General features: G+C 45.0%; 1 protein-coding gene across 2 annotated transcripts in view; it reads left to right on the top strand.

Annotated features, from left to right (window-relative positions):
* The window catches only part of USP10 (ubiquitin specific peptidase 10), a 73472-nt gene extending 54242 nt beyond the window's left edge, over nucleotides 1-19230 (top strand). For both annotated transcript variants that reach the window (XM_041770564.1, XM_041770566.1), the window contains 10 exons: nucleotides 2797-2888; nucleotides 3398-3507; nucleotides 3902-3957; nucleotides 4178-4281; nucleotides 6825-6924; nucleotides 7682-7859; nucleotides 10503-10668; nucleotides 13948-14092; nucleotides 15824-15889; nucleotides 18203-19230. In XM_041770564.1, coding sequence (XP_041626498.1) covers nucleotides 2797-2888; nucleotides 3398-3507; nucleotides 3902-3957; nucleotides 4178-4281; nucleotides 6825-6924; nucleotides 7682-7859; nucleotides 10503-10668; nucleotides 13948-14092; nucleotides 15824-15889; nucleotides 18203-18390 — 1205 coding nt within the window. In that variant the 3' untranslated portion in view covers nucleotides 18391-19230. The remainder of the gene's footprint in view (nucleotides 1-2796; nucleotides 2889-3397; nucleotides 3508-3901; nucleotides 3958-4177; nucleotides 4282-6824; nucleotides 6925-7681; nucleotides 7860-10502; nucleotides 10669-13947; nucleotides 14093-15823; nucleotides 15890-18202) is intronic.
* The last annotated feature ends 344 nt before the right edge of the window (nucleotides 19231-19574 follow it).

Below are 19574 nucleotides of genomic sequence, written 5' to 3'. Positions count from 1 at the left end.
GAGAACCTGCTTCTGCCTCCACTGTGAACACAAACTGCCCTGTCCTTCTAGATGATGGTTACAGCTGCTTCGTGGCTTGCCACTTAGACACGGGTAGTGCTTAGTGCTCCACTCCTGACACATCACTCCTCTTGAGGTGTATGGGTTGTCAGGATGTACACTGCCAGCCTCCAGCTGTGGGACTCTGTGTGTGAGTGTGTATAATCTGGGTTCCTCTTATCAGTGCCTCCCAAACTGAACTTGTGATCTCACCATTGTACGAAAACAAAAAGAAACCTACTCCACTGCGTGGAAGACACTATCACCCCAGCCAGGGACCTTATGGTATCAGCTACGGTTTGCTGTCATTGGGTCCTGGCTGCCTCAGGGTTTCTCCAGTCTGTGCATTTGGCTGAGAGCATCTTCCCCACTGATCCCCCTTCAGCTTAGCATGCACTGGGTTTACCCTTCTTCACCCCTCTATAGGCTCTCCTGCAGCAGGGCCATCTCTTAGCCACCTCTGTGCTTCCAGGACCTGGTGCCCAGGCAGGGCTCAGCGAATGGCAGCATGTCCTTGTGGTAGGAGGGCAGTTGATTTTGAGTCTTAACAGTTATGTGAAAACTTGATATTGCTGTCTGTACCTATAAAAGTGCTATGGCAAAGATTCATGGGGTCATGCTAGAGTTTTGGGATTGGTGCTTATTTGAAAATGCACAGAATTTTTTATTCAGAATAATTACCAATCTGTGGCACACACTGGAGAGTATGGACTGTTGTGACAACATGCCCCAAAGACAAATGTACCACTCCATTGTAAGTAGGAGGTCTCAAGTCCACGGGGCATGTTAGTACGGAAACCTTTGAGTGAAAGGGTTGTAGAGTGGAGCCTGTTAACTATTGAGAGGAAAAGCAAACCAGGTCACATGTCTGCTCAGGTGCACAACCTGTACCAGTTCCATAACTCTCTGGACCTGTGTTTTCTCACCTCTTGTAAAGTGAGGAGGGTAACAGTGTCTCCTTAACAGGGTTGTGAGGATGATTATGAACAGTGCAGATGATGCCCCCAGCACAGTGTCCACCACATACCTGGTGCTGTCTGCACTGGGGGCTCTCAAATGGAGCTTATAGTTCAGTTCTGTAAGTGATGTGGTCCTCCCTGAGGCCGACTACTGTGCCCCATAGTAGGAGAGAGATGACAAGAGCTTTATAAGCCCAGACTGACGGAATAGATCCCATTGGGTTTTCTTGAGCCTGTAATGCTTTACTTTGTAAATGGGAAAATTATTTTCTGTGCTTCCTTAGAGGAAAGGGGGCATTTACTCTCAGAGGGCATTACTCTCAGGGAGTGTGTGCATGTGGATATTAGAATTTTGCAAAGTAATTCCTTGAGTTAACGCTGAAGTCTGAGACCTGCCAGTCCAGCTGTATTTTATTTTATTTTATTTATTTATTTATTTATTTATTTATTTATTTATTTATTTATTTATTTATTTTTTAAAGATTTTATTTATTCATGATAGTCACACAGAGAGAGGCAGAGAGGCAGAGACACAGGCAGAGGGAGAAGCAGGCTCCATGCAGGGAGCCCGACGTGGGATTCGATCCCGGGTCTCCAGGATCGCGCCCTGGGCCAAAGGCAGGCGCCAAACCGCTGCGCCACCCAGGGATCCCCCAGCTGTATTTTATAAATGAAAAACTGCTTTTGTTTCAGTTGTGCCTTGAATGGATGCTGGCATTATATATACACTTACTTTTTCTTTTCTGGTACACAATTTAAAAGTAAAGGGAAGCAGTGTGGAATGGCCACAGATCACAGATTTCAGGTGCTGGCTGTGCTGCATATCTCCTGAGTGATCCCAGGCAAGCTAGTTAACATTTCAGAGATTCTGTTTCCTTAATGGTAGTTCTTCTGGATTAGTAGGGATTAGGTGTAGCCACATAGCAAGTATAAGTTGTAAAGCACTTGCTGAATGTGGAAGATGTTCATAAGTTGTGGCTGTCACTGGTACAAGACTCATAATGGGACACAGGGAAGCTTTGCCTTGTTTTAAAGCACTTCTGAACAAAAATATTTAAAGCATCTAATTAAAGTATTAAAGCATTATATGAAGATGGCATTCACATCTGAATGTAGAGAAGACCGTAGAGAAGAGGGATGTCAGAGGATGCATCTGAGGATAAATGTATTTCTCAATGGAGTAAGGGCATTCTGGCACACAAAACATTCCACAAATTGGAATTCTAATGAAAAATACAATTTAGTTAGTATGAGACAGTTGTCCCAGAAAGGTGTATTGTCCCTCACTGCACAGAGATCACTGTGATATGTTAGGTGCCATGGTGGGTGCTGGGAGTACGCACTGGTTGAGGGCTCGGGTCCTGCCTGTGAACTCCTTCCTCCATAGCTGGTGTCTGATGACCTGCGCTGTTTGCAAGGCCTGCCTCACCAGCAGTGTGCAGGGGGGGAAGCCTGTGTCTCTCATGTCTCTGTCACCTGTGTTACCAACATATCTCAGCCTTTTCTGTTTCTTGTTAAAGTAGTTCTTGTGCTCCCCAGTTACATTCCTATGGAAAGATAAGTAAATGTTGATGTTTGGGGGGATGGTGGGGGGACAGAACATTAAAACATTTTTAATCCTTAAATATTGTACACAGTGTTGGACAGCACGCAGCTTCAAAACAGTGTGCCTTTTCTTTGAATATGTGCTCAAAGGGTTTTGTTTTTTTTTTTTAACACTCCCACAGTATAAGAGTTTACTTCCATGTTATTCACTAGATGTCATTAACTTCTTAAATATTCTTCTTCACTCTTTCAGAGTTACTGGAGAATGTAACCCTAATACATAAACCAGTGTCATTGCAACCCCGTGGGCTGATCAATAAAGGAAACTGGTGCTACATTAATGCTGTATCCTTCTCAAGTGCTGTCCCCAAGGCCGGCTGGCTGCACCTTCCCCTTCCTCCAGTGCCTTTGACTTCATTCAGCTGCCCTGGAGTTTGAGTCCAAAGACTTGCTTCCTTATTTAGTCTGCCTACCTTATAAACAGAGTTATTCCTGACCCAAATAAAGATGAATTGTTGACTGGTGAGTGACAGAATCAGGTGACTTTTATTTGCATTAGAATGGCCCTGACTAGTAGGGCAGCATGTCCATTTACAGTTGGAAATACTTTAATTGATTTATCTTGGTCCAATCAAGTTTCCGTATGTAAATGCTGATTGCAGAGTAAACCCCTATGTCGAAATCACAAGACAGTTATCCTCGTGGTTGTTAGGTTTATTCCTTTCTATGTTTACATCTGTCAGTCTTTCAGTGTCTTTGGTTTATGTAGTTTTATATGCATTGGGTTTAATGCGTCTTTCAGAAATTTGGAGTGTGTTTCATTTCCTTTACACTTCCTTACTGCCAATACTTAGACGCTGCAGGCACTGGTTGCTTGCCCTCCGATGTATCACCTGATGAAGTTCATTCCTCTGTATTCAAAAGTGCAAAGGCCTTGTACATCGACACCCATGATAGATAGCTTGTAAGTAAGGTGCTTCCAAATGTATTAGGGGGCTGGGGTTTTTTTGCCTCTGATAATTTGAATTCAAATAGTTAAGCAAATGGGTCCTATAATTTTATTTTTTTTTTAAACGTACTGTTCATGTTTTTATTGGAGGTTAACCAGAAATGGAACTGGAGCATTGTTTATTTGTATTCTTCAAATTTAGTTACATAAATGTAGTGTTTACCAGTGTATATTACTCACAATATACCAAAACCTTATGTAGAAAAGATTTAAGAACTCAGTATTATAGCATCGGTTACTTAAAATTCTCCATCTTCTCATACTAACAGTCTACTTAGCTATCAAGGCTCTTTAGTAAAAGATCTTTTTAAAAGAATGTACTAAACTTTTTTTCCCCCCGTATTTATAGTGTTCGGCTAATGAATGAGTTTACTAATATGCCAGTACCTCCAAAACCCAGACAAGGTGAGTGAAAATGAGGTCTTCTGATGCCCATTACATATGGACAGCAGGGGGTCAGGTGACTGAATGTCATGAATTCAGTCTTGTTGGAAAAAAATGTTTCTAAAATGCAAGGTGCTACACTATTCTCAGATTGTGTGGGGGTGGAGGGGGAGTCCCAATTCTGCTGCTTTTTGTTTTAAGACTTCATTTTATGAAAATCTGTGTTCTGTTTCCATTGCAGCTCTTGGGGATAAAATCGTGAGAGATATCCGCCCTGGAGCTGCTTTTGAACCTACGTATATTTACAGACTTCTGACAGTTATCAAGTCGAGCCTGTCGGAAAAGGTTTGGCACTGCTCTCATGCAGCCAGTAGAAAATTCGCCTCTCGCTCCAATTTCTGCCTGCACTGTTGCTTGATCAGCGCTCATCCTGCACTTTCAGGCCTGGGATTTGCTGGGCGTTCAGTAGATCTAGGCTTGTTATGGAGTCAATTGCTTGAATGAATATTAAAAATATGATAATTATAATCAGAGCCAGTTCATTCCTCATTTACTGTGCAACAGCAAGTACTCTTATAAAAGTGCTTTCCATCCATTAGTTTACTTAACCCTGTGATTAAAGTATGATTGTCTCCTTGTTACCTTTAAGAAAAGTGAGATCCTTGTCCAAGGTCACACAGCTCATAAGTGCAAGGCCTGGCATGACAGCCCCCTAACCAGTGCACTGCACTGCATCTTAGAGCATGGTCATGGGGCCTGGGGTCATGTCAGCATTCAGGAAAGCTAGGTCTTCATTGTGCTCACATGTTTTAGCAGTTCCTTGGCTTTCTTTTCTTTTCTTTTTTAATTTAATTTATTTATTCACGAGAGACACAGAGCATGTGAGAGAGAGACAGAGACACAGGCAGAGGGAGAAGCAGGCTCCATGCAGGGATCCTGACGTGGGACTCGATCCCGAGTCTCCAGGATCACAACCTGGGCTGAAAGGTTAAATCGCTGAGCCACCCAGGCTGCCCTCCTTGGCTTTCTTCTATGCACCTTTGGTCATACATTTTGCTTCTGAAGGCATGGGACCAAGGGCTAAGGAGGGTCTTCTGCAGACTTTATGATGAGTCAGTATAAGCAATTGAATGGTGCTTAGGGAAATTACTTAGAAATGATTTAGAAATCATAAAAACAATCCCGCTGAAGCTAAATAAAGTAATATTGAAGCTCCTTGTTTTGAAGAAGGGTAAAAGGCCAGGGCAGTGTAGTAAGATACCACCAGGGATGCTTTACTGGGCATGTTGTAGCTGTCAGTGCTTAGCTCAAAATTTACATTTCGCAGGTAATAAGTAATGTAGAGAATGTTAGGAATGCATTCTGCCCTCAAAAAGCTCACTTGTCCAATAGGGGAATTAGATATGTAATCTAAGAAGACAGACAGCAAGAGAAGTACTAAAATAGATGTGTACACCGATGCTTTAGAAGCTAGAGAAGGGTCACCCAGCTCAGGTGGAGGCAGAGGTAAAGGAGTGAAGGTCAGGGGGCATCCTGTGGTTGAACCCCACTGAGATCCTGCCTAGTAGTTATGTTCATGGACAGAGGTGTCTTTCAAAGTTACGTGAATATTGGCTGTGTTGGGTCCCCCACACCACCTTCAGGTTTGGTAATTCAGTAGAAGGACTCACAGGACACAGAAGCTGTTATCCTCACAGTTAGGATTTAGTACAGTGCAGGGATGCGAAGCGAGGTCAGACGTCCACTGGGAACCTTGAAGCTCCTCTCCCAGTACACCACAGAGAACACATTAATTCCTCAGTATCATCAGCATGTGACAGCACATGTGAAGATGCTGTCTGCTACAGAAGCACATTGAAGACTCAGTGCCCAGGGGATTTACCAAGGGCTGGTCATACAGGCATCCTCTGCCTGGCGCAAACCAAAATTCCAGACTTGCAGAGGGAAAGCAGATGTGCACCATAAACCACACTGCATGATTTCGGCACAGTCCCTTTTCACTTCTTGGAATGGGGGGGGGAACCCTCCCCAAAGCCAAGTTCCCAGATGCCAACCAGGGACCAGCCCAGCAAGTAGGCCTTTCCAAGAACAGTAGCACTCTTCATGCTTCTTGAGCCAGTTTCTGCTGTTTTCCACACATGCAGATCATGCTCGGCACCAAACAGCTGCTGTGTGGAGCTGCAGTTCTGTGTGGAGCAAACAGACATACCTGGAGACTGCAAGAAGAATTTGAAAATCCTTGGAACATATGGTTATTCTCCAAAGAATGAAATAGGAACTAATCCCGAGATTATGAGACAAATAACTGATTATGAGACAAATAATTGATCTGTAAATGATTTTGCTAATGTGTGTGTATATCAAACTGTTAGCTAAATCTATGAATCAGTAGAGCTTTTCACTTATAATTTAGGTCCTTCCCCCATCCCCTATAATAGTTGCCCATCATCCAAAATAGGAGGCACACAGGGCTGCTGTTCACAACTCCCAGGGTGACCATTACCCCTGGGGTTGTGCGGTGAGGGCCTCGACCTTTAGTTCCTGTTCTTTTTCGTGTCAACAAGAGAACAACTGTTAACTTTTTTATCATAAAAGTAATGTATGTATATATATTGTAGAAAATCTCAAAAATCCAGAAAAAAATAAAAATTCCTACTCTACCTTCCTACATAAAGGTGTAATGGGTCCCTCCCCCATACTCCTCCCGCCTCAAGCCACCCATTTCAGTGATCAAAGGAGAGCTCATGTGATTTCCAGAAACATTTTACATTAAATCTTGTTGAAAGTTTAAGGGAGACCTAGTCTGAATATGCAGGTACAGCATTCATTCCCTGCAGGCCTCGCATGGTGATCACTACAATTAACATGCTTGCGTCTGGCCTTTTCAGGGTCGACAAGAAGATGCTGAGGAGTACTTAGGCTTCATTCTAAATGGACTTCATGAGGAAATGCTCAGCCTAAAGAAGCTCCTGTCACCGAACAATGAAAGTAGGTTGTACTCTATTTGCCACACTGTGTGAGGACCTTTCCTTCGGAATTACTTTTGAACCGATGTCACCTGCTCACGTAGTATGTTGCTTTTTCCCCAGGTCATTGACTCTTTGTGTCCCTTCCTCACTAGGGCGACTCTGGATATCTTTGTATTGCTTATTTTATAGACCATTGAGAATGTTCTACTTGGATAAATCAAAATATATCCAGAACCTCTGCCTTTTTTTTTTCCCCTTCAGCTTTTAATTAGAAAAATGATCAAACATCCTGAAAAGCTGAGAGAATAGTTGGGTGAAACCTGTATCAGTACTGGATTCTGCAGCAGCTCACTTGTTGCCATGCTGTTTCTTTCTGTTCCCACACGCAGTTTCCTGAGTGACACAAATTAAGTTGCAGATAATAGTTTAGCTCACCCCTAAATGCCAAGGCCTGCGTTTCCTGAGGATGAAGATGCTGTCATGCAGGACCAGAGCCCTTTCTCGAATTAGGAAAACTGGCTGTGGTTGCACAGTACCGCCCCCTTTGCCGTCCACCTTCAGATTTCTCAATTGCCCCAAACACACCGTCTTTGGTGGTTCATGCAAGTAGGGCTCCGGTGGACGTACATGTTGCATTTGTTCTTAATGCAGGATGCATCCTGACTTCAGTTTTAAAAGCTGACTCTGCAGGTGGTTTATGTAGAACCTTTCTTTAAAAATTTCTTTTGCTGCTGTTGTTGCCAATGGCAAGCCTAAGCAGACTGTCTCCTTTTCAGAACTCACTATTTCCAATGGACCCAAAAGTCACTCGGTGACTGAAGACGACCAGGAAGAACCAGGCGAAGGAAGTGAGGACGAATGGGAGCAAGTGGGCCCCAGAAATAAGACTTCAGTCACTCGCCAGGCGGAGTTTGTTCAGACCCCAATCACTGGCATTTTTGGTGGACACATCAGGTTTATGCTTTTCTGGAATACTTTAGTGTTTGCCTTTTTCAGGATTTTGCTGTTTTGCAGAAGGGGGAAGGCGTGTCTGAGAAATTTCAGACCTGATGGCTAGCCTTCACGCATTTGTGCCCAGTTTGTCCCTGGGCTTCCCTGTGTTGCTCCTGCCTAGTGCTTTGACTACTCCCAGCCCACCCTGCATGGCCCCTCAGCGCAGGGTGCTGCACCCCCAGGGCTGGGCGGCCACGGTGAACCCCGCTTCCTCAGCCCATCTCACCCTCACTGCATCGGCACTACATCCCCTCAGGTCAGCTTATAGCTAGGTAGGAAGAAAAGGACTTGTTAAATTGAAATCCATGTTTTGTTAAGAGAAGAAAGTCTTGTGTCTGGCTAGAAAAATATTAGGGGCCAGAACCGAGTGAGCCAGAAAGGTAAGGCAGTGTGGAAGTGGATCCTTTTGAATAAAGGGGCACATGGGGCCTCCTGGAGCTCTTCTCTGCTCTCATTCCTGTCAGCCAGCTGCTCATTGCTTCTTCATGATGTCCTTCTAGAAGGATTTTATTTTATTGCATTAGCGCTATTCAGGACCACTGTGATGTGGGACTCAGGAGCCCTGGGGCCGTCTCCAAGGATGTTCAGTCACCCAGAGGGCCTCATTAGAGCAGGATTTCCTCTCAGAAGGCCTTGCGTTGTATCCTACAAAGGTGGTGTTCTGGTGAGACGGCCTTTGCTTATCCCAAGTGCTGTGTGTGCAGGAGTAACACCCTTTTCCAGGCATGGAAAATTCGGCCTCTCTGCTCTGATACAGCTTAGGTTGAGTCCCCGTTCAGTAGGTAAATAAACCTCAGGACGTCCACTAGCTCCTCCACAAGCCATCAGCACTGCTCTGTTGGACAGGATTCAGAAGCCAGTCGTGCTACCTTGAACAAGTCATTTCTGTGCTCTTCACTGTGAGCTAGAGCCTGTGGGCCCCTTTCTATTCTGGAGTCTTTCCACACCAGCCCTGTGGTCAGGTGTGCTCTGGGGAACACCCAGCCCCAGACCGCGGCCTCTGTAACTTGTTTTTGCCAGATGCAATTCCTTGGGCTGGGCTGTTTTGGGAAGGGAAGAGAGATCTAGGTCAGGCGACAGCAGGGAGAGAAGGCTGTCTTACACCTTTAGCTCTGCATTAGACCTCTGATGTTAGCATTCTTGAGCCAACCCCTTAGGGACAGGAGAGCGGATGAAGGAATATATATATGGGTATAACAGCAGCGCCATACCTGTGCATAGGTGGAATATCAAAATTGCAAGGCCCCTGAGTCCAGCATTCCCAAAGAGTCCACACTTAGTTTGTGAATAACCAGTGGGGGAAAACCAGAATCCACTTGGGAGAAATTTCTAGCTTGGCTTGCATGGCTCTGCCAGGCCTCTAGCCTCGGTGGGCTTTTTATTTTGAAATTGATTGTTGATATTTTTGAGAAATGATAAAGCAAAGATAGGAATTATTTTTTATGATTTAAGAAACTTCTTTCCTGTGTGCAGTAGCCATCATTAAGCACATATCCTTATTCAGACGGCCAGAAGGTTTTTCTTTTTAAAATTCACCCTTATTGCATTGGCTGGGTTTTCACTTCCCCCAGAAAAACCAGCACCTTTCTTCACCTTTCCCCTCAGGCCAGGTGAATAAAAGTCAGGCTATTGGAGCCAAGAGGACACTTCTTGATTCCATTACCAGTTTTAATCACTGCTGCTGGCACTGCTATTCTTGGAACCTGGGGAATGGCCGTTGCTCCCAAGTTTGTACACTCAAAGGAAGGGAACATGAAGATGGGTCTTTATACCACGTTTTAGGAAAGCAGCATGTGGACACAAAGCCCTAGGCAGAAAGCTTTTAGTTTGCTCTTCACGGCATCTTCTCTATAAAGGCTGTGGATACCGATGCACGTCCATTGATTCCACTCGTAAACTAGGTCACTCAGACTGCAGAAATGGAATTCCTTGTTGAGCTCCTGGAATGTTTCCTTGCTGGGCCTAAATGAAAGATGGGCCGAGCACACAAGTTTTACTCAGAAAAACTTAGAAAAAGAAAAATGAAATGAAAAACCAGCTAAGAAAACAAGGTTGAATTGGCATCCTTCTTCTTGAGGGTGGTAGGTAGCCTTGTTTCCTGGAATGTTAACTTATTTTTTATTACACATCCTGCTCCTCTTCTTTTGTAAGTCATTTTTTGTAGGGGGAAAATGCCGTTAAAAATACTCTGTTTACCTTGGGGTTTCCTCTGTTTTATTAGAACAGGCTCTGATACTCTGAGAAAGTGGAGTGTCAGCATTTTGAGGCCATGGCAGGATAGGTGCATTTATTAACTGGTGTGTTAAAAGTGTGGAGTGGAAGTGAAGGAATCTGGAAGATGAAGTCTGTTTTATTCTAGTGTGCTTGTGCTGGGAAAACTATCAACTGGTGGATAGTTGCTAGAAATACTTAGGAGGTGGTATTTGGCAGGATTATTTTTAAGTTCAGTATATTTTTGGCTTTTCTGTTCTCTCTGGTCTTCTGAAAATGATTCTGAGCAATCTCATTTTCAGTGTTAATGCCTCTTCTGCTGCTGGATCATCTTAAGGGAGAGTGGGAAGGAGTGGTCTCTGACGGTTGTCTGTTTTTGTCTCTGCCTCTCAGGTCTGTGGTTTACCAGCAGAGTTCAAAGGAGTCGGCCACTTTGCAGCCATTCTTCACCTTGCAGCTGGACATCCAGTCTGACAGGATCCGTACGGTCCAGGATGCATTGGAGAGCTTGGTGGCAAGAGAATCTGTCCAGGGTTATACCACGAAAACCAAACAAGAGGTACACTCATAGCTGATCGTGAGCATTTGTGCTGATGCACCACGGCCTGGTGGGAAGCGTACAGAAGCAGGGGCGAGAAGTGTGTTGGTCTGCCTCTTAAGCCTGTTGCCTGTTTTAGACAGAGGGTTTCCATGTTTTTAGAATGAAATGGTTGAAGCGGATGCTCCCAGCCAACCTCCTTTACCTCTAAATCATGTAACCCAAGACAACGATCGCTTGGATTATTTATCCTGAGCTGCATTTAATTTTCTGGTAGTCTAATCATGATGTGATAACATCAGTACTACCCCTGACAGAGGCCACATAGCTTCTCTTTACAGCCCTGATGTCAGAGCACAGTTTGATGAGATTAGTTGGGATAGAAAAGAGATTCCAAATATATCTATTTTGCATTTGATTATGGGTTTTCAGGGACATCGAAAAATAGAAAGCTGTTTTCATGCCTGTTAGTCTTTAATTTGATCTGAAAAAGATAAAAGTCTTAGAGTCTTTTAGTGTTCAGGAGTGAGGGGAAGCAGATAGCTTCATGGGGTGTGCTTGTCAGCTGAGTCAGGAGAGAGGGAGAACACTGCTTTTGGAGAGCTTCCTGGTTCCTGGGATCCAGACGTGCCCACTGACACCCGTTTTCCACTCCATGGTCGAAGGGGTCTTCTCCTTTGTCAAGACCGTGCGGGCGAATGCAGGCTAAGGTATGGGTAGCACTTGTTTGAACAGTTCTAGCATCCCTGGGGAGCCTGATGTGAATAGGCAGGTGTGGCAGCTGAAGGGGCACGAGGAGTAGAGAGTGCCAGCACCTTATGGTGTGAGCTACCCTGGTTGGGCAGCTCGTGCCAGGAGAGCAGAGCAGAGGAGGAGGTGGAGACTTTCAGTTCATCTGGGGCCTCCTGCATGGACTGATCTCCCTCTTGGGAGATCCACACATAATTACGCCCAGTCCTTCACCGTGTTTTCTGACTTGCTCCCCATGGGCAATTTTGTTTAAAACATAAAAGTGGTAGGAGTGAGAGACAGATTCTTGGCACTGTGCTTAAGGGAATAAGCGCAGTCTGGTGGTGGAACTTAATGAGCGAGAAAGTGGGTATTTGTTTTCGGGGAGGTTGGTTGGTGTGGCTGAGTTGTGTACTTGGCTCATTCTGTGGCAGCAGTGGCTCTGAAGGTGGAGTCGTTGTCCTGGCCCCTGTGCCACTCTCCTTGCTCGCTCTCCTGTGGCCACTCATAGGGGTTGGTAAGCACTTAACCTTGCAGGGCAGCTCTCCACCTTTCTCCAGGCTGTGAGAAGGCCAGCTCACATGCCAGTTTTTCTTTCTTGCTCCTGCTGCAGTTAGCTGTGGACTCTGGGGAGGGCACAGATCAGATAGCTGGGGAGAGTGTGAAGATGAGGATGTGGATTAAGTGGCTCGTTTTGGATAGCAGGTGGAGGAAGGATGCAGGAGAGAAGAAGCATTTTGGTGGAGCCTTGAAGAAAATGAAACACTCCATGATGAGGGTGGTGTGTTACCAGATTAAGAGCGAAAACACTCAGAAAAGCAGATGTTTGAGAGAGGAAGATTTTGGACAGCTTGTATGGGGTGGGAATATCTGGAAAGAGCAAGTATCACGTTTTCTGGAATGTGATTTCTTTTAAATTTACTTTCTAGAATACTGAGTTTAATGTTCCTGTATTTTAAGGTCAATAAGGTTTTTTTTTTTTTTGCTGTGGGAGAATGATGAAGGTGCATGGGAAAATATGATTATATAAAATACTTGCTGTATAGAAAAGGTCTGGTTTTCTTGGGCGAAGAGAAGTGTCTCAGTTTGTCTGGAAACCGAAAACACACAGAAGAATTTCAGATTAGCCACTTAATTAATTGCCTGAAAGCTTGAGGTCAGAATCTTGGGTTGCCAGTCCTGAGAAGCATCCTAGAGACACGTGTGTCCAACTCTTGATTCACAAATGAGGGAGCTGGAGATCACTTGTCAGAATCCCGGTTTTTAACTGTTGAGCTGTAGCCACACTTCTTCATTGTTCACATGTTCTTGTTGGCTATGGAGACCCCAGGATGCAGACACAGGATAGGAATCTGGAGGCATGTTGGGTCGTCCCACCCCTGGGATCGGAATCTGGGTGGGAAGCCAGGTGCCCATTAAGATCCCTCCATCCAGATGTGTATGTGGTCTTCTGAAAGCTTTCTTGGTTTCTTATCTCTTTTGGATTGTGACTGAAACAAATATTTCTACCAAAAGTATCCTTCATATAAATACAGGAAGCATCAAAGTGTTTATAAGTACAAGGAGCACGGGCAGCCCTGATGGCTCAGTGGTTTAGCACCACCTTCAGCCCGGGGTGTGATCCTGGAGACCCGAGATCGAGTCCCACGTCGGGCTTCCTGCATGGAGCCTGCTTCTCCCTCTGCCTGTGTCTCAGCCTCTCTGTCTGTCTGTCATGAATAAATAAATAAAATCTTAAAAAAAAAAAAAATAAGTACAGTAGGATAGTAAACAAGGGGAATAAGAATTGTTTGTGAGGATGTATTTTAATGAAAAGCAGCATTCATTAGACCTGTGAAAACATGTAAGGAGCATATAAGTTGATAAAACTGAAACTTATAAAAACTAATGGCTAGAATTGATAGCTTTTTGGTTATTAAGAACACCCATTTCGAGCTCTGGCCTTAGTTTGATTAATGCTATGGGACTTACTAAAGAAAGCACGTTAATACATACATAATGCAAAATACTGCTGCTAAGTTCGCTTTTAAATTTTGTGCCAGTTCATGAATGTCATAGAACAAAGGTTCTTTTTTTTTTTTTTAAGAGTATTTTTTTTTTTAATTTTTATTTATTTATGATAGTCACAGAGAGAGAGAGAGGCAGAGACACAGGCAGAGGGAGAAGCAGGCTCCATGCACCGGGAGCCCGATGTGGGATTCGATCCCGGGTCTCCAGGATCGCGCCCTGGGCCAAAGGCAGGCGCCAAACCGCTGTGCCACCCAGGGATCCCTAGAACAAAGGTTCTGAACGTGGAGTTCACCCACAGGCTCAGGGATCCATGGGATCTTCTGCAATTGTGTTTATAGGGATGTATCCTTTTTTCTCAGAGGAATGTCAGTAGCTCTCAAAAGGCCCTTGAGCAGAATGTTAGATTATCAGAAGCTCCCTGAACCCAGTAAGGGTTGAGCAGTGCTGCCCTGGAACCTCAGGCCATGAGCCCTCAGAGCGGGGCCTTGTGTGACAGGCATGCATCTGCTGCATGAAGTGTAAAGTGAGGTGTGTCCTGTCCTGCTCTGCCTTGTGCCTCAGGTGGAGATAAGCCGACGAGTAACTCTGGAGAAGCTCCCTCCTGTTCTTGTGCTGCACCTGAAACGGTTTGTTTACGAGAAGACTGGTGGATGCCAGAAGCTCATAAAAAATATTGAATATCCTGTGGACTTGGAAATCAGTAAAGGTAACACACGTGGGGAACGAAAGCATTCATGGTGACAGTTCTCCTGGGAATCAGTGAGCTTGGCTCTTAGCGTTTCTCTGTAATGTCGAGAGTAAGGAAGTTCTCTGTCATGACTTGTTGGTTTTAAATTTCTCAACTTACAACAGACCTTGGTATTAAAATCGGCACCAAAGTAGCTCTTGAAAAATAAAGGCAAAAATGAATAAACCATATAATCCTACTAAGTTAGAAAAAGGAGATTTTTGTTCATCAAGTGAGCATCATTTTCCTAGAAATGTTTTATGGGTTAGTGGTACAAAACAATTTTCTTTTTACTAAGTGTTAACTGCCTAGAACAGCCTGGTGAAATGAACTTTTTCAGTGAAGTGAGAGAATGTTGCCCATAGGCCACTGGGGGTCCCTCCAACCTCACATTGCAGTGACACTGGGTCAGATCAGTGGCATTCTCTCTGCCACAAGCATCTGTCAGGTACTCGGGGGCTCAGCAGCATCAATGATTTTCACCAAAGCCTCAAGTTCAGGTTGTCTTGGTGAAAGCACAGTTTAAAGAGGAAAACTTTCCTTGAAAGCTTCAGGATTTGTGGAGAAGATGCTGTGTGGTCCTGGGCTTGATTGGGAACAAGCTAGAGGCTTGTTCTAGTCAACTGGGAAACAGGAAAGAGATTGTGGGATGTCATCTCTGGGTTTTACAGAGGAACAAAGCTGTTGCCTTCCCCTCGTCTTCCATCCCTGCCACACAGTATGGCCACATTCCACTCCTTCCCAAGCCTGCTGACCAGAATCCCAGACAGGGGCGCTGCATTTCCATAGCCAGTCTTCAGCTGCTAGCTCTGACTCCTGTCCCAGGGTATTGTCCCATCCACCTTCACGCTTTGAACTGCTTCATTCAAAGGTAGCACATTTTCCTGATCCCATTTGAGAACCAAAGGAGAAGGAATGCTAGCTGAGAATCATATACTGGGTCGTCCATGCTGTTGTGCCTTGGCTGTCAGGGAATGAGGAGCACAGGCTGAGCCCAGCAGGGCAGCCTGTGCCCTGTACTCCTGCAGCTTCCCTCACGCCCAGATTACCTGTCTGGACTGACTAGACGGATTTTATGTTTATATCTTTTCTTGCTTGTTAGATGTATTTTTAGATCATCTGCTACCTTAAATGCTTTCTAGAAAGAGAAATGAGTTAAGGGAGAACCAGAGACCCTGGTGTGGGTTGTGGGTGGGGGATGGGAGGGACCAGCCACTCATGGCTTGTGACAAGGGTCCATCTGCAGAGGGACTGGGGGCCCCCGAGGACAGGGCTGCCCACCTGCCCAGCTGATGGGCCATTGCCTCTCTGGTGAGATCGTCGGACTGTCACACAGTGCAAGTTTTGTGGTCTTATGTGTAAAACATTTCGTTCTTAGGTTTCCTGGGGCTGTTTTATTTCTAAGCGGGCAGCTTTCTTCTTTTCCAAATATCTGCTTTTGAGGGGTTTCTAGCATGAGCTCCTTGGGACCGGTATATTCTTTCTGAACGGACTGGTTGCTGGTTATGTGCATTGCTGTACCATGAGGCTGGTTCCCCCCCACCACCACGGGCAGGGCTTGTGCACGTGAGGGGATACAGTGGGGTTTGTTTTCCTGGTCTGCCAGGTGGCGGATGTGAATGGGGACCATTGTCATCTCTTTGCTCTGTCATTCTGAGACTTTCTTTAAGTACTTTTATAGATTGCAGCTGTTGGTATTTTGTTTTTCAGAACTGCTTTCTCCAGGGGTTAAAAATAAGAATTTTAAATGCCACAGAACCTATAGGCTATTTGCAGGTAAGTAAATTTGTATATTATTTCCTTATTAAAGTAGTGATAAAATACCACCTAACAGAGAGAATAGACTCCTCTACTGGTGTCCCCATGGACTTGATAATTCAGTAAATCTTTGGAAAATATGTGTTTGTCTTGACATTCGATGTTTGGAATAGGACAGAATTTTTGGCTCTCAGGATCCAGTCCTCATTTGGCATCATTACTGTCTTTGAGTTAGACGTGTGAATGTGAGGCCCCTGTGCTGGGTGGTTGGAGGTGTGACCCCTTCCTGCCTCAGTCATTCTCCCTGTGAGGGATGGTGAGCGAGTCTGTGCTGTTGCTCCGCCGCATGGCTTTCCACACTGCGCTGGCTTGCCCCGACTCCTGGGCTGCTGCACACTGGCTTGGAGCCCTCTGAGGGGGACGATGGCACCCCTAGCCCCAGGACAGGGACCCTGACACCCCTTATCTCTTGGCCCAGCACTTCTCTTGGCACCTTCTGTCCTTTCCTCCATCCTCCTTCCTCTTTTATAGCCTGAGTCTTCTGGGCCTTTGAGGTTTTGTATCTCTTGGTAGTCATTGCTTGTAACAATCGCATGTGCTTTCTATTCTTTTAGAATTTTCTAGCTTCTTTTGTGTTGGCTTTGGTGAGCCTGTTTGTAATTTAAAATAACATTACCGTTTATTGACCCTCACACATTTATTGAAACTTTCTACTAGCTGTGGCCACAGGCCTGGAGTGGGCTGGCCCCTCCCGAGGGGCTACCCCAGGCACCAGAGCCCAGTGACATTCCCACCAGCCAAGTATTGTGGCTCTCCAGTCAACTGTCTCTTTTGCCTGTGGTGGTGGCCCATAGTTTGCCTGGCCACATTGCCGGCCCCCGGATGTTTCCCTCACCCAAGCTCCTGTCTGCTGCCTGCGTCTCTCAGCCCTCCTCCTCACAGAGGGGAAGACACAGCCTTTGGTGTCTTTAGATGACTTCACTGGATTTTCCAATGATTGTTTTAGGCCTTTGCCTAAGGCTTCTTGATTGAATTACAGAATTTTTAAAATTTTTATTTATTTGTTTCTTAAAGATTTTATTTATTCATGAGAGAGACAGAGAGGGAGAGAGGCAGAGACACAGGCAGAGGGAGAAGCAGGCTCCATGCAGAGAGCCCAACATGGGACTCGATCCTGGGTTTCCAGGATCAGGCCCTGGGCTGAAGGCGGCGCTAAACTGATGAGCCACCCGGGCTGCCCCAGAATTTTTTTTAAGTAAATAACAGGTGACATTTTTTATTATTATTCTGGCATTATTTGTTAAAACATAGAAAATTAGCACTTTTTTCAAATGGAAAAGGGGTGATGGGGGGATCCCTGGGTGGCGCAGCGGTTTGGCGCCTGCCTTTGGCCCAGGGCGCGATCCTGGAGACCCGGGATCGAATCCCACGTCGGGCTCCCGGTGCATGGAGCCTGTTTCTCCCTCTGCCTATGTCTCTGCCTCTCTCTCTCTCTCTCTCTCTGTGTGACTATCATAAGTGAATAAAAATTTAAAAAAAAGAAAAACTTAAAAAAAAAAAAAAGGAAAAGGGGTGATGACTAGATCCTTGTCAGTGGGACTGCTGCACACACTGCCCACATCACAGCCCTGCTATTTATCCCTCCTGTGGCCAGTGTGGTCACTCATTGTGATGAGAGTCACAGAAAACCTAGAGTTCTTGTGTTTTCATGTTTTTTTCACAAGCCTATTCCCACATTCCCTACTCTTTTTGCTCTGCCCATCTTATTGTGATATGACCCACTAATTATTCCTTCTAGTGCGAGTGTTTAGGTTTTTCTGTTTTTTCACCAGTATGACATCTTTGTCTGAGATTTACATGATCTTTTAAGAGCAGTATAGAAGTGGGATTGGCTAGAACAAAGGCATGAGCCTTTTAGCTCTCTGGGTGATGTTTCTGGAGGTTAGTCAGTGTGTGTTGCTGGCAGCTTTCTGGGTCTTTTGCACTACGTCCCCATGTACTCTCTTTAGCGATGGATATGAAATGGTGGGCAGCCCCTCACTTGAGAGGCTGGCATGTAGGACAGCCCCAATGAAGTGGCATCTCTTTTGTTTGTGAGGCATTAAACATTTTAAACATGTCATTAATACACACATGTGACTTTTGTAAATTGTGCAGGATTTTTGATTATATGACATTCCCTTGTGTAGTGCCATCTCTGTCCCACCTGTCTCAATAAAGTGTGTCACATACAATGGCTTTGGCGGAGTGGAGGGGAGGTTGTCAGGTGGGTGCTCCCAGCTGCTGGTGTGCAGTTCTCTCACCAGGGCGCCTGTGGGCCCTCTCTTGCAGTGGTCTACCACCATGGCAGCAGTGCGACGGGTGGCCACTACACCACAGACGTCTTCCAGATTGGCCTCAACGGCTGGCTGCGCATCGATGACCAGGCGGTCAAGGTGATCAACCAGTACCAAGTGGTGAAGCCCACTGCGGAGCGCACAGCCTACCTCCTGTATTACCGCCGTGTGGACCTGCTGTAGCCGCCTGTGCGCTGTGTGCCCAATGCCCGCTTGCAGACACTGACTCCCTCTGACTTCCTCCCTCTCTTTAGCGGCTCTCTAGAGAGAAACTCTTTCTCCTTTGCAGAAATGGGCTAGAATGGAAAGCAGACGCCTCGAGGTTTGTGCGCAACAGTTCACATTGACGTCTACCTTCCAAATCAAAATCATTCGGTTCAAACAGACTGTCGCTTGATTTAAGAAAATACACAAAACCCATGTTTCTGAAATAATGCTGATTCCTGAGTAAGAAGGGGGACTTGCATTTGATTCCCAGTCTAATTGCTTAGTAGAATAAATCCTGCACCAGCAACACTTGTAAATTTGTGAAAATGAATTTTATCTTTCCTTAAAAAATAAATTTTTTAATCCATCACACTTTCCTTCCCACCCTTTAGTTTTTGATAATGATAAAAATGAGCCAGTTATCAAAGAAGAAATAGTTCTTACTTCAAAAGAAACATAAATACAAAAAATAAGTTGCTGGTTCCTAACAGGAAAAATACATTTTAATAATTGTGCGATGAGAAGCTGCTTACGTACACATTGCAGATCAGATATTTGGAGTTAAGATGTTAGTCCACATAGATGGGTGATTGTAAACTTTATTGCCATTAAAAGATTTCAAATTGCATTCATGCTTCTGTGTACACGTAATGAAAAATGGGCAAAATAATGAAGATTGATATTTCCCTAAGTCGCTCTGTTTAATTCTGCTGTCTACTCTTCTATAATGCTGCGTCTCTAATTGTACACAGTTTAGTGATCTCTAGGAGTACAGAAGTTGTCGCCCATCAATAAAAATCACAAAGTTGGTTTAAAGCTGTGCGTGGTGTTTCTTTGACTGTAGATGCCTCTTCCAATCACTGGAGTTTCGGTAAGCACCAGGACACCTCCAGAATTACAGCAAGCCCTCCGGCCACATGAACCAAGACTTGGGTTGTGTGCTTGTTTAGTATCTCTAACATTAATTACTAGTCATTTGGGGAAATGGGGTTTTTTAATCTTCCAGTAGCAGAACAGGGGAGGTAAAGTGCACCTGTGCTGTTCTGTTCCCAGTGCGGTCAGCATCACCAGAGTAGTGGCTTTCGATTGTAGCTGAACATTGTGCTGCTGGGGCACCTTAGCAGCGACTCGGATGCCACCCTTGGGTTGTAGAAAGGAAG

Source organism: Vulpes lagopus, chromosome 10 (genome assembly GCF_018345385.1).
Source record: "Vulpes lagopus strain Blue_001 chromosome 10, ASM1834538v1, whole genome shotgun sequence".
NCBI classification, from domain to species: Eukaryota; Metazoa; Chordata; class Mammalia; order Carnivora; family Canidae; genus Vulpes; species Vulpes lagopus.
The sequence above is the reverse complement of the archived record's forward strand: the minus strand, read 5'-3'. Positions and strand labels throughout refer to the sequence as shown.